The following is a 15,348-nucleotide window of genomic DNA, read 5'->3' as shown; positions in this document are numbered from 1 at the left end:
CCCAGGAGCTGGGCAGCCCTCTCTGTGTTTCTTCTTTTCCTACCAGTCTCAGTGTGGCTTCTTCAGTGTTCCTTGGTTAAAGAGTCCTCTTAGTTTAGTCCAAGGTTGGTTTTTCCAGATGATGGTTCTTAAAATTAAGTTGTAATCCACTTTGGTTCTGAGAGGTGGAAATTGGTATGTCCACCTACTCCATGGCCATCTTTCTGCCTCTCCTATAAATATTTCTATATGTAAACATCTATGTATATTCATGCATATGTATGCATATATATATGCTATATATTTAAGCTAAACATGATTCATACTAAGGTCTCCAGCTTTAATTCATTGTTACATGAATCATTTTAGCCTTCTCTTGTCTGTAACTTACCTCTCCAAAAGTGAGAAACTTGGCTTCTGCAGTACACCATTTATTTACTCTAGGTGTGGTTGCTGGGGTCGGGTTATGGTGAAGCACTCTGAATTGACAAAATGCAAAGAAGCCTCTCTGAAACCTAGGTGAGGTGAAAGAACATAGCCCATTATTAGTGGAGATTTGGCCTGGTATTTCTTGTTGCAAAAGTCATACATATATTTTGAAAATTTTTATAAGATTTTATGTTCTATAGTGATAAGCCTATAAAGTTCTAGTGGATTGAAGGATGTATTTTATTTTTTATTTTTGGTGAGACTTCAGCTGATTTCATTTTGTGGAGTTACCTTCATGACACTGTCTAAAGAGACATGACCATTATAAGAGAGTATTTTACTATTATTTTGTTTGATTCAAAGATGGTTAAAATGATATATTTTTTTATTTTTTAGGATTTGGTGACAATGATTATGATCGGGTGGGTGCACTGAAGGAAGCTTCCTCAGCAAAGCGTGAGTAGTGGATTAAATAAATGAATAAAAGCAAACAATAGCAATTAATATGCACCACACATTCAGAATAATACATACTCAAAGAAACCAACAGGTGGCCTTTATTTCACTTGATCAGATAAAACATGGTTATCATGAATTACATTATTTAAAAGGAAATTTGAATATTTAAGATTCTTTGTTTCTTTTGTGTAGAATACCAAGCAATATGTTATAACTGACATATCATTTTCAAAACTCCAGACATAGCCTGTACTGGTATAACATGCCACCAGTGGCCTCTGAGAACTATTTTTATCTAGCTCAGGAAAAGTTAATTTGAATAAGTCATTTGTTTTTCTATTTGATTTTCTTAAATGATTTACTTAAAATGGTTTCTACATGTAATCTCTAAAATGCTAATATTTGTTATGTTTGTCTTTAAATTTTAAAATTATTTAATTCATTTTTTATTTAAAATTTAAATTTAATGGGGTGACATTGATAAATAAGCTTTTGGGGAACATAGCTTTTGGGGAAATATTTCTATAGCATTGTAACTGTTGATTGTGTTGTGTGCCAGTCATCCAAAGTCAAACCATTTTTCTTCACCATATATTTTTCCCTCTTTACTCTCTTCCCTCCTGTCCCCCTCACACTGGTACTATTTTACTTTTATCTATGTCCATTAGTCTCAGTTTCATAATCTACCTATGTGTCAAATTGAGCTTTGCTAATGTATAGGAGTACAATTGATATTTTGTATATCAATCATATGCTACAACTTTGCTGAACTTGCTATATCTAATAGTTTTTTTGGGGGGCATAGGTCTGGATTATTTATGGTTTTCTATATAAAAAATCATGTCATCTCTGACTAGATATTATTTAGTTCTATTTTCCCAAGCTAAATGACCTTTTTTTTCTTTGTCTTGTCAAATTGTCCTGGCCAGGACTTCCAATACTATACTGAATAGAAGTGGTAAGAGCAGACATTTGTTTCTTGTATTGGTCTTTGGAGAAAAACTTTCAGTTTTCTATCTTTAAGAATGATGTTTACAGCCTGGCCAGGTGGTGGCGCAATGGATAAAATGTTGAACTGGGACAAAGAGGACCCAAGTTTGAAACCCTGAAGTTGCCGGTTTGAGCACAGGCTCATCTGGTTTGACCAAGGTTTACCAGCTTAAGCCCAAGGATGCTGGCTTGAGCAAGGGGCCTCTCAGTCTGCTGTACCCCCCAGTCAAGGCACATATGAAAAAGTAATCAATAATCAACTAAGGTGCCACAACAAAGAATTGTTGCTTCTCATCTTTTCCCTTCCTGTCTGTCTGTCCCTATCTGTCCCTCTCTCTGTCTCTGTCACACAAAAAATAAATAAAGATGTTTACAGTGAATTTTTCATAGATGCACTTTATCAGTTTAAGGAAATTTTCTTCAATTTCTAGATAAAAATTGAATATTTTTGTAATGAAATGATGTTAGCTTTTGTAAAATTATTTTCTGCACCTGTTAAGATGATTATATGTTTTTATTTCACTTTGTTTTATTAACACTTGATATTTCAGTAACTGACTTTTCTTATGTTGAACTATTCCTTGTGTTTCTGGAATATAACCCACTTGGTTATGGTGTAAACCAGGGGTCTCAAACTCAACTCAGCATGTGGGCTGCAGAGGAAGATCACAGCCGTTTGGCAGGCCACACTAGGTCTGCAAAAGGCAACTGTTACGCAACACTTTTCTCACTGCAGTTGAAAACAAAAAAAAAATCAGTACAACATTGTTCGGTGGACCGCATGCGGCCTGCGGGCCGCGAGTTTGAGACCCCTGGTGTAAACCCTAATATACTGCTGGATTTGGTTTGGTAGTATTTTGTTGAGGATTCTGCATCTATTCATAAGGTTTATAGGTCTGTAATTATCTTGTTATGGATTTGTCTGGCTTTTGGTATTAAGGCCTCATAGAATGAGTTAGTAAGTCTTTCATTTGTTTCTGTTTTTTTGGAAGAGTTTAAGAATTGGTATTGATATTTCTTTAAACATTTGGTAGAGCCTGACCAGGCAGTGGTGCAGTGGATGAGTGTCAGACTGGGATGCAGAGGACCCAGATTTGAGACCTCGAGGTTACTGGCTTGAGCACAAGCTCATCTGGTTTGAGTAAAGTTCACCAGCTTGGACCCAAGGTCGCTGGCTCAAGCAAGGGGTTACTTGATCTGCTGCAGCCCCACGGTCAGGGTACATGTGAGAAAGCAATCAATGACAACTAAAGTGTTGCAACGAAAAACCAATAATTGATGTATCTCATCTATCTCTATTCCTGTCTGTCTCTATCTATCCCTCTCTGTGACTCTCTCACTGTAAAATAAAAATAAAAAATTGGTAGACATTACCAATGAAGCCTTTTGGTTCTAGGGTTTTCTTTCTGGAAAGTTTTTAAATTACCAATTCAATCTCTTCACTTGCTATAGGTCAAGTTAGATTTTCTGTTTTGGGGGGGCTTTTTTAAATTTAGTTTTGGTAGTTTATATATTAATCAGAATTGGTCCATTTCATCTGGGTTATCTAATGTATTGTAATATAATTGTTCATAGTATTCCTTAGTAAGCCTTTTTATCTCTGTAAATTTGGTGATCATATCCTCTCGGTCATTCCTGAATTTAGTAATTTATGTGTTTCCTTTTATCTTGCTCAGTCTACTGACAGGTTGTCAATATTGTTGAAAGAAATAACTTTTTAATTTTGTTTACTTCTATTATTTTATATTCTGTTTGATTCACTTCTGCTATCATGATTTCTTCCTTCTGCTTCATTTAGGTTTAGTTTCTTCTTTTTTTAGTTTATTAATGTGAAAGGATTAGGCTTTTGATTTAAGATCTTTTTTTTTAATGTAGACATTTACAGTTAAAAATAACCCCTGAGCACTACCACAAGAACACATAAATTTTGGTATATTTTGTTTTCATTTTCATTCACTTTAAAGTGTTTTATAATTTCTATTGTGATTTCCTCTTTGACCCATTGGCTATTAGAAGTGTGTTGTTTCATTGCCATGTAATTGTGAATTTTCCAAATACCCTTTTGTTAATGAGTATTATTTTCATCCTATTGTAGTTGGAGAATACAATCTGTATAATTTCAGTCTTTTTAAATATATCAAGATTTGTTTTGTAGCTTAGCATATTGTCTATACAAGAGAATGTCTATCCATGTGTACTTAAGTAGAATGCATTTCCCATTATTGGTGGTTCTAGTGTTCCTCAAACCTTATATTTCATTTTTGGTTTTCTATCTAACTGTTCTATGATTGAAATGATGATGTTGAAATCTCCAACTATTACTGTAAGATGGTCTATTTTTCCCTTCAATGTTGTCATTTCTGCCTCAAGTAGTTTGGAGCTTTGTTGTTAGATACATATACATTTAAAATTGTATATCTCCCTGTTGGATTTATCCTTTCATCATTATAAAATGTCATTCCTTAACTCTTCTAACAATGTTTATCTTCAAGTCTATTTTATCTGATATAGTTATTCTGGCTTTTACTTTCAATTTCTATTTTTGCTGTTTTTTTTTCTTAGTCATCAGTAATTATTGAGTGATTGCTATACATAAGTCTAAGCCAGTTTCATCTCTGCCTTTCCCGTTACTTAAATTTTCTTTCCCTCTACTACTGAAAAATAGTTCTAATAGTTACAGCATAGTTTTGATGCTTATGAAAAGAAACTATTGGAAAACATGTGCATGGCATGCCATATGATTGATGTGGATGAATACCAGATTTTAAAGGAATATTATTTAGTCTTTAGACTTAATATTTACATAGGCACCACACTGATAGAAAATATTTTCTTGGTGTTATAACCACTTTATGTTTATAGACATTCCCATGCTCAACAAGGAACATACCTCCATCCACCATGTCTGTGGTTATGCTGCCAGCTGGATGGTGGTGCAAACCAAGGCTTGCAGCTCTCAAGGGTCTTGCTCCAGCTCTGGAATTTAATGAACAATATGGTCCTCTCCAGCAGATCTGGGATGAAGCCCCAGCTTTACTAATCACTAGGTCATATGTAGGACCACATCTACCTTACCACCCCTCTTCTGCAGAAAAATGAGCAGAACTTACCTCATTTAAACCTTCTACATCTATTTGTCATCCTTCTCTAAGTGATTCTCAGAGGCTTTAGAAGGATCTCAAGGACCAAGACATGAGTACTATACTCATGATTTGACTTCCTTGAGCCATGAAAAGGCTGCTATATTTTGTTATTAAACATGATTTCCTTCCTGTCTACCTCCCTGTTTTAGAGAGAGGAGACTATGTCACCATCATAATCGAGAAACCAAGAATGACCAGAGCTCCAACAAACCCTGCAAGTAATATGCCACTCTAAGGAGGGCAATGAGGAAAGACCCCACAGAGCTCCTTCTGGTGAAGTATTGTGTCCAGTTGAGTCACCGATAGTTTCAAGCCCATCACAATCTTCATCTGAACACTGGGTTTAACTTAGTAGAGTACATAACTGGCCAAATCACTATATCATCTGTGGTTTTTATGAGAAGTCCTTCTTGGAAAAACTTTAAGACACAAATACATTTGGATTTCCACCCCCTTTCAACCATTTTACATTCTAAAATCAGGGAAGATGAAATTGTCTTTGTTTTATGATAACTCCCCACCTTTAAACACTTTCTTAAGCTGTTGGAGCAGCATTTATTTTACTGTGTCATCTTTCAGTCATTGCTTCTTTGTGACTCTTTCCTGGAGGTGTTTTAGCCTTTGTCCAGATTGGACATTTTACTATTCAGACATCTTCACTGATATAAAGGCAAACTTAGAGTTGGGGGTATATAGTCATTGCTTCCATCTGGGAACTTGTTACTAGTATTTAGGAGCATTCTACCATGTTCCCTGAAGTAGAGTTACCTTTATTTTAAAAGATAGTCTTTACCCAAGAGGGAGTTACTGCTGCTTTATGATTTTTCCTTCTGTCTTCATATATGAACCATCAAATGTTTTCTGGGGGTTTTTTGTTTGTTTGTTTTGTTTTTGCATATATGAACCATGCAAACTCCTTCTTAATTGTCCAGGTTATAGACTCTATGCAGCTGCTTTTGAATCTTGGGTTAATATCTGTAATCAATGAAGAAATATAAATAGTTGAAAATAGTAATATAATGCAAAGGCACAAAAAAGTAACTTGCTCCATCCTGTTGGTATTTTCATTATCATCTATAGAAGGAGTTGGAATCCAATTTAAGTTTTTTTCTGTCTTAACCCCTTGATTGCACTAATCAACTGAACTCATGGTGTTGTTTTGCATTTTTAGAATCTAGCACCCAGTTGTTAATAAGTTGGGTATTTCCTTTATGTTTTGGTGCCCACTGACAGTAATGATTTTGGCTTTGCTGATACTTTAGGTCCGTGATGGTGAACCTTTTTATAAAAACTGCCCACTTTTGCAGTGCTGGTCAACCTAGTCCCTCTGCCCACTAGTGGGCATTCCAGCTTTCATGGTGGGCCAATTGCGGTGCCTTCTGGTTGCTCTGCTACCACCCACCATGAATGAAAAGGTTTTACCTTTAATGAAAAGGTACCCCTTTCATTACTTAATGGTAACCACCCCTGAAAAAACCACCACAGAAGAACATGACTTAAGAAAGGTAGCAACAGAGGAAAGAAGTATGGATTACAACCAAACAAAAACAAATGATAGAAAAACAAAAGAGAAGAATCAAACAAGATACAAAACTAACAGAAAGCAATTTATAAAATGGCAATAGGGAACCCACAAGTGTCAATAATTACATTAAATGTAAATGGATTAAAATCACCAATAAAAAAGATTCAGAATAGCAGAATGGATTAAAAAGAAAATCCAGCTGTATGCTGCCTACAAGAAACACATCTAAGCAACAAGGATAAAAACAAATTCAAAGTGAAAGCCTGGAAAACAATACTCCAAGCAAATCACATCCAAAAAAAATCAGGGGTAGCAATACTCATATCTAATAATGCTGACTACAAGACAGAAAAAGTACTCAGAGACAAAAATGGTCATTTCATAATGACTTAAGGGGACACTGAATCAAGAAGACATAACAATTGTTAATATATATGCACCAAACCAAGGAGCACCAAAATATATAAGACAGCTACTTATTGACCTAAACACAAAAACTGACAAAAATACAATCATATCTGGAGACCTCAATACATCGCTGATGGCTCTAGATCGTTCATCCAAACAGAAAATCAATAAAGATATATTGGCCTTAAACGAAACACTAGAGCAATTGGATATGATAGACATCTACAGGACATTTTATCCCAAAGTGACAGAGTACACATTTTTCTCTAGTGTACATGAAACATTCTCAAGAATTGACTATATGTTGGGCCACAAAAAAAAAAAAATCAGGAAATTCAGGAAAATTGAAATTGTACCAAGCATATTTTCTGATCATAAAGCCTAGAAACTAGAATTCAACTGCAAAAAAAAAAAAAAAAAAAAAAAGGGAAAAACACACAAAAATGTGAAAACTAAACAATACACTTTTAAAAACTGAATGGGTCAAAGAAGAATTAAGCGCAGAGATCAAAAGATATATACAGCCAAATGAAAATGACACTACAACATACCAGAATTTCTGGGGTGCAGCAAAAGCAGTAATAAGAGGGAAGTTCATATCACTTCAGGTCTAGATGAACAAACAAGAGAGAGCCCAAGTAATACACTTAACTTCACACCTTAAGGAATTAGAAGAAGAAGAACAAAGACAACCCAAAACCAGCCAAAGAAAGGAGATAATAAAAATCAGCAGAAATAAACGAAATAGAGAACAGAAAAACTATAGAAAAAAATCAATAAAACAAGGAGCTGCTTCTTTGAAAATATCAACAAAATTGACAAACCCTTGGTAAGACTCACCAAGAGAAAAAGAGAAAGGACTCATATAAACAAAATCCAAAATGAAAGAGGAGAAATCACCACAGACATCATAATTATACAAAGAATTATTGTAGAATACTATGAAAAACTATATGCCACCAAATTTAACAATCTAGAAGAAATGGATAAATTCCTAGAACCATACAACCTTCCTAGACGGAGTCATGAAGAAGCAGAAAGTGTAAACAGACCAATTAGCAGGGGGGAAATAGAAAAAAACTATTAAAAACCTCTCCAAAAAGAAAAATCCAGCCACAGACGGCTATACTAGTGAATTCTATCAAACATTCAAAGAAGACTTGGTTCCTATTCTACTCAAAGTCTTCCAAAAAATTGAAGAAGAAGCAATACTTATAAACACATTTTGTGAGGCCAACGTAACCCTCATACCAAAACCTGGCAAGGACGGCACCAAAAAAGAAAACTACAGACCAATATCTCTAATGAATACAGATGCTAAAATGCTAAACAAAATACTAGCAAATCAAATACAACATATTAAAAAAAGAATACATCATGATGAAGTGGGATTCATCCCAGAATCTCAAGGATGGATCAACATACGTAAAATGGTTAACACAGTACACTGTATCAACCAAACAAAGAAAAGAAAACACATGATCTTATCAATAGATGCAGAAAAGGCATTCAATAAAGTACAACACAACTTTATGTTTAAGACACTCAACAAAATGGGTATAGAAGGAAAATATCTCAACATGATAAACCATCAGCTAACATATTAAATGGCATAAAACTGAGGACTTTCCCACTTAAATCAGGAACAAGACAGGGTTGTCCACTCTCTCCGTTCTTATTTAACGTTGTGCTAGAAGTTCTAGCCCAAGCAATCAGACAAGATAAAGAAATAAAAGGGATCCATATCAGAAAAGAAAAAGTAAAGGTTTCACTTTTTGCAGATGATATGATCCTATACATCAAAAACCCCAAAGACTCCACAAAAGATTACTAGAAACAATAAACGAATACAGTAAAGTCTCAGGATACAAAATTATACAAAATTCCATAGCCTTTCTATATGCCAACAACAAAACATTAGAAAGTGAACTAAAAAAAAATCCCCTTCATGATTGCAACAAAAAAAATAAAACACCCAGGAATAAACATAACAAAGAATGTAAAGGACCTATATAATGAGAACTACAAAGCATTGTTAAGGAAAATCGAAAAAGATACAATGAAATGGGGAAATATTTCTTGTTGTTGGATAGGAAGAATAAATATAATCAAAATGGCCATATTACCCAAAGCAATTTATAAATTTAATGCAATTCCCATCAAAATTCCAATGACATTTGATAAAGAAATAGAACAAAAATAATCAGATTTATATGGAACTCTAAAAAACCCCAAATAGCCAAAGCAATCCTAAGGAAAAAGAATGAAGCTGGGAGCATTACAATACCTAACTTCAAATTATATTATAGAGTCATGACAATCACAACAGCATGGTATTGGCAGAAAAATAGACACTCAGACCAATGGAACAGAATAGAAAGTCCAGAAATAAAACCACATATATATGGTCAAATAATTTTTTATAAAGGGGCCAACAACACACAATGGAGAAATGAAACCCTCTTCAAAAAATGGTGCTGGGAAAACTGGAAAGCCACATGCAAAAGTATGAAACTCGACTACAGTTTGTCCCCTTGTACTAAAATTAATTCAAAATGGATCAAAGACCTAAATATAAGACCTGAAACAATAAAGTACATAGAAGAAGACATAGGTACTAAACTGATGGACCTTGGTTTTAAAGAGCATTTTATGAATTTGACTCCAAAGGCAAGAGAAGTGAAGACAAAGAGAAATGAATGGGTACTACATCAGACTAAGAATTTTTTGCTTAGCAAGAGAAACTGACAACAAAATAAACAGACAGCCAACTATATGGGAAATGTTATTTTCAAACAACAGCTCAGATAAGAGCCTAATATCTAAAATATACAAATAACTCATAAAACTCAACAACAAAAAAATAAATATTCCAATAAAAAAATGGGAAGAGGACATGAACAGACACTTTTCCCAGGAAGAAATACAAATGGCCAACAGATATATGAAAAGATTCTCATTTTCATTAGCTATTAGAGAAATGCAAATCAAAACTACAATGAGATACCACCTCACACCTGTTAGATTAGCTATTATCAACAAGACAGGTAATAGCAAGTGTTGGTGAGGCTGTGGAAAAAAAGGAACCCTCATTCACTGTTGGTGGGAATGTAAAGTAGTACAACCATTATGGAAGAAAGTATGGTGGTTCTCAAAAAACTGAAATAGAAATACCTTATGACCCAGCAATCTGTCTACTGAGTATATACTCCCAAAACTCAGAGATATTGATACATAAAGACACATGTAGCCCATGTTCACTGCAGCATTGTTCACAGTGGCCAAGATATGGAAACAATGAAAAAGCCCTTCAATAGAAGAGTGGATATAAAGATGTGGCACATATACACTATGGAATACTACTCAACCATAAGAAATGATGACATCGGATCATTTACAGCAAAATGGTTGGATCTTGATAACATTATACAGAGTTAAATAAGTAAATTATAAAAAACTAAGAACTGCACGATTCCACACATAGGTGGGACATTAAAACGAGACTAAGAGACATGGACAAGAGTGTGGTGGTTACCCAGGGGCGGGGGAGGAGAGTGAGGGAGAGGCGAAGGGGGAGTGAGAGAGTCACAAAGAAAACCAGATAGAAGGTGATGGAGGACAATCTGACTTTGGGTGATGGGTATGCAACATAATTGAATGCCTAGATAACCTGGAGATTTTTTTTTTTAACATATGTACACTGATTTACTGATGTCACCCCATTAAAATTAATAAAAATTTATTAAAAAAAAGAATTAAATATTTTGCTTGGAAATGATGGTCAAATGAGAGATATAGTGAAAAAGATAAGAAGGAAATAGGAAAAAGATAAAAATACTATTGTATTAAGTGGAACAAGAACTACATAGAATGGAGAGCCAGGGTTGAGGGGAATGCTAATGAGTTAAAAAGCAAAGTAAAAAGCACACAAAGTGCCACAAAAAAAATTGAATTGAAAATAAAACAATTTTTTTGTGAGTGACAATCAAATGAGAGGAAAAGTGAAAAAGAAGAAACTAAGAGAGAGGGAGAAAAAAGAAAAATTAAAAAAAAAGAAGAAAGGAAAAGGGAGAGTTAAAGGTTTTGGAGTGTAACCCTCATAGAGAGAAAGAAAAAAGAAAAGAAAAAAATGGGAAATGTAACACTTATGGGTAATGTAGTTCAAGATGAAGAGAAAAGAATAAGATGAGCAGAGGATAAAAGGACCAAGGTGGAAGAAAAAAAATAAAGTAAGAAAATGAAAGAAACATAAAACGGTGGAAAAAGTTAAAAGACTGTGGATTATTCTTGATTTTGAGAAATTATATTCTTCCTTTTTCTTTCTTCTCCCTCTTCCTGGTTGGTGGCACTGTACCCCAGGCTCTTCCCCTGTGTCATGCATAGGTAGAGATTTGCAGTTGATGTGTCACTATGGTGATGTCATATACTAGGTCTCAGTCTTGTTGGTAGTCGGGGCTTGTTAGCATTTGTAGGCTCCAACAGTAGGAGAGTCTGTTTTCCTGGAGACTCTCCTAGTCTCTCCATCTGGAATTAGCAGCCTGGTGATCCAGCTATGAAGTTGCCCCTGCCACTGCCTGGACAGTAAGAGGCTCAAAGAGCTGGCAAATCCCCACTCTATCCCCACTCAGTGCAGGGCTGTGGGTAAGGCTCTGTCATTCAGAGCTGCCAGCGTAATCAGGCAGGGCTGGAAGCCAGTTCTCTCAAGGTGTCTCTCTATGAGCCTCCAGGAATCTCCAGTATGCCTCAGCACTCTGTGGTACCACTCTCCCCAGGCATTTTGCACTTTGTAACCTGTATTGGCTGGCAGGAAGATGCCCTAGTCACTCCTGCAGAACAGGAGGTCTTAAAAGCTGCCAAGTCCCTCCTTTTAGCGCATAGCCCTGAGTATGAAAGCTCTGCCAACCAGAGCCACCAGCTTAATCAGGTAGGGGGCATGTTGACTTCTGTTCAGGCTCCTTTCTAAGTTTCCCCGGGTATATCTAGTTAAATTTGCCTGAGCGTTCTGTGGGATTGCTTTTTGCAGGCTTCTTTCTTGTTAAAAAGCCTATAGCCAAGCCTGTCCAACTTCTTCAGTGTTCTCTGAGGTCTGTTCCATAGGAATGTGTTTTTTACCCTGTATCAGCTGGCAGGAAGTTGACCCCATCCCTGCGTGCAGAGCAAGAGGCACTAAAAAAATATCATGTCTCTTGTCTCAGATCGCTGACCTGAGAATGAAGACCTTGTGAGCCAGAGTTACTGTCGGCATAAGCCAGTTGGGCAATGAGCAGACTGTGGGTTAAGCTAATTTCAGCGATAGGATCTGCGGATTTGCTCGAGACTCTCTGCAAGCTGCCTGCATGCCCCTCCCCCTAGCACTTTCGTATTTTTTTCTTCCCCGGGAATGTTTTTTGTTAGCCTGTATGGCTGGCACCCAGAGAGGTCCAGGTGCAGGGAAGTCCGCTTTCACGAACTCCCCACGTGCTGTTGCTTGGGAAGCAGGGATCACACTGAGACTCTGTTCACAGCCCCTGCAGAAGTCACTGACCCTGCCCCTCTGTCCAGGAAAGTGGGTGCCCATGCCTGGGATGCTAGGAGGAACCACTCGCACACTATTTGCGCTTGCCGATCAGGATATCGGGGGTAATGAAGGCTACCTCAGTCTTTCCTAGGCTTGAATGTGTGTGCCGCAGCACAGCTCTTTCCACACCCACGGCCCTCACTTTCCCTCAGTTCCAAGTGAAGGCAGTCCTTGCTCAGGTCAGTGAGGAAGGTGGAGTGTTCCGTTCTCTGTCTTTATTTCCTACAGGGTTGATTATATATTTAGCCACCTTTTCACCCAATCATACCTTTTTGTTCAGTGTGTGGGACTTACAGACGCTCCTGGGATCATTTTTTCTGTCTGTAGTTGTAGAACTTGTTGAAATTTTGAAGAGAGCTATTGGGAGCGCTCCTCATGGCACCATTTCTCTGACGTCCCTACCAAAGCTTTTTAATCCACTCATCCACTGATGGACACAAGGGCTGTTTCTGAATCTTGGCTATTGTAAACAATGCTGCAAAAAAACATGGGGGTGCATTTCTTCTTTTGTATCAGTTATTTGGTATTCTTAAGATATATTCTTAAAAGTATGATAGTTGGGTCAAAAGACATTACTATTTTTCATTTTTTGAGGAATCTCCATACTGTTTTCCCCAGTGGCTGCATCAGTCTGCATTCCCACCAGCAGTGCAGAAGGGTTCCCTTTTCTCCACATCCTCACCAGCACTTATTCTGTGTTGTTTTGTTGATGAGCCCCATTCTGACTGGTGTGAGGTGATATCTCATTGTGGTTTTAATTTGCATTTCTCTAATGATTAGTGATGTTGATCGTTTTTTTCATATGCCTATTGGCCATCTGTATGTCCTCTTTGGAGAAGTGTCTATTCAGTTCCTTTGCCCATTTTTAAATTGGGTTGTTTACTTTCCTGGTCTTGAGTTTTATAAGTTATTTATAAATTTTGGTTATTAACCCCTTATCAGACTTATTGTCGAATATGTTCTCCCATTGTGTAGTTTGTCTTTTTATTTTATTCATAGTGTCTTTAGCTCTTCAAAAGCTTTTTACCTTGATGTAGTCCCATTTCTTCATCCTGTCCTTTTATTTCACTTGCCCGTGGAGATAAATCAGCAAATATATTGCTGTGAGAGATTTTGGAGAGCTAACTACCTATGTGTTCTTTCAAGATGATTATAGTTTCACCTTACACATAAATCTTTTATCCATTTTGAGTTTATTTTTGTGTATGGTGTGAGTTGGTGGTCTAGTTTCACTATATTTTTGCAAGTAACTTTCCAGTTTTCCCAACCCTATTTGTTAAAGAGACTGTCTCTACTTTATTGTATGCTTTTCCCTCCTTTTTCAAATATCAATTGACCATAAAGGCATGTGTTTATTTCTGCGTTCTCTGTTCTGTTTCATTGATCTATATGCCTGTTCTTATGCCAGTACCAAGGTGTTTTGAATACAATGGCCTTATAGTATAACTTGATATCAGGAAGTGTGATACCACCTACTTTATTCTTCTTTTTCAAGATTGCTGAGGCTATTCGTGTTCTTCTTTGGTTCCATATAAATTTTTAGAATATTTCTTCTATATCTTTGAAGTATGTCATTGGTATTTTAATAGGAATTGCATTGAATTTTAAATTGCTTTTGGTAATATAGACATCTTAATGATGTTTATTCTTCCTGTCCATGAACACGGTATATGCTTCTGCTTGTTTGTATCTTCCTTGATTTCTTTTACCAGTGTTTTATAATTTTCCGAGTACAAGTCTTTAACCTCCTTGATTAAATTTACTCCTTGGTACTTTATTTTTTTGTTGTTGTTGCAATAGTGAAGGGGATTGTTTTCTTAATTTCTCTTTCTGACAGTTCATTATTGATGTATAAAAATGTCTCTGACTTCTGAATATTAATTTTATACCCTGCCACCTTGCTGAATTCATTTATCAAGTCCAGTTGTTTTTTTACTGAGAATTTAGGGTTTTCTGTGTACGGTATCTTATCATCAGCAAATACTGATAGTTTTACTTCTTCTTTTACAATTTGGATATCTTTTGTTTCTTAATCTTACCTGATTGCTGTGGCTAGGGCTTCCAGAACTATGTTGAATAAGAGTGGTGAAAGGGGGCACCCCTGCCTTGTTCCTCATCTTAAGAGGATTGCTTTTAATTTTTTCCCATAGAGTATGATATTGGCTGTGGGTTTGTCATAGATGGCCTTTATTATGTTGAGGTATGTTCTGTGTATTTCCACTTTGCTGAGAGTTTTGATCATAAATGAGTGCTGGGTTTTTTCAAATGCTTTTTCTGCATCCATTGATATTATTATGTGAATTTCTTCTTTTTTTTTGTTTATGTGATGAATCACATCGATTGTTTTGCAAATATTGTACCAGCCTTGCCTCCCCATAATAAATCCCACTTGATCATGATGTATGATTTTTTTTCATGTATTGCTGGATCCGGCTGGCTAGTATTTTGTTGAGAATTTTAGCATCTAATTTCATCAGGGATATTGGCCTATAGTTTTCTTTCTTTGTAGTGTCTTTGCCTGGTTTTGGAATGAGGATTATGCATGTCTCATAAAGGAGCTTGGAAGTCTTCCCTTTTAAATTTTTTGAAATAGCTAAGAAGGATAGGTGTTAGATCTTTGAACATTTGGTAAAATTCACATGTGAAACCATCTGGCCTAGAACTTTTTTTTTTGTTGTGATTTTTTTTGATAATTGTTTCAACCTCATTTTTTTTAAATAAGTTGAAAACTTTATATATTTTTTTGTGGCAGAGACAGAGTCAGAGAGAGGGACAGATACGGACAGACACACAGGAGGGGAGAGAGGTGAGAAACATCAATTCTTTGTTGCAGTTCCTTAGTTCATTGATTTCTCATA

At 36.1% G+C, this 15,348-nt stretch overlaps 1 protein-coding gene across 2 annotated transcripts in view; it reads left to right on the top strand.

Annotated features, from left to right (window-relative positions):
- Positions 1 to 15,348, top strand: part of CD99L2 (CD99 molecule like 2) — a 95,338-nt gene that overhangs the window by 30,002 nt on the left and 49,988 nt on the right. For both annotated transcript variants that reach the window (XM_066249447.1, XM_066249448.1), the window contains exon 2: positions 805 to 864. In XM_066249447.1, the coding sequence (XP_066105544.1) occupies positions 805 to 864 (60 nt within the window). The remainder of the gene's footprint in view (positions 1 to 804; positions 865 to 15,348) is intronic.

This window comes from Saccopteryx bilineata, chromosome X (assembly GCF_036850765.1).
Source record: "Saccopteryx bilineata isolate mSacBil1 chromosome X, mSacBil1_pri_phased_curated, whole genome shotgun sequence".
Lineage (NCBI taxonomy): Eukaryota > Metazoa > Chordata > Mammalia > Chiroptera > Emballonuridae > Saccopteryx > Saccopteryx bilineata.
Note: the sequence above shows the minus strand (reverse complement) of the source record. Positions and strands in the feature narration are given on the sequence as shown.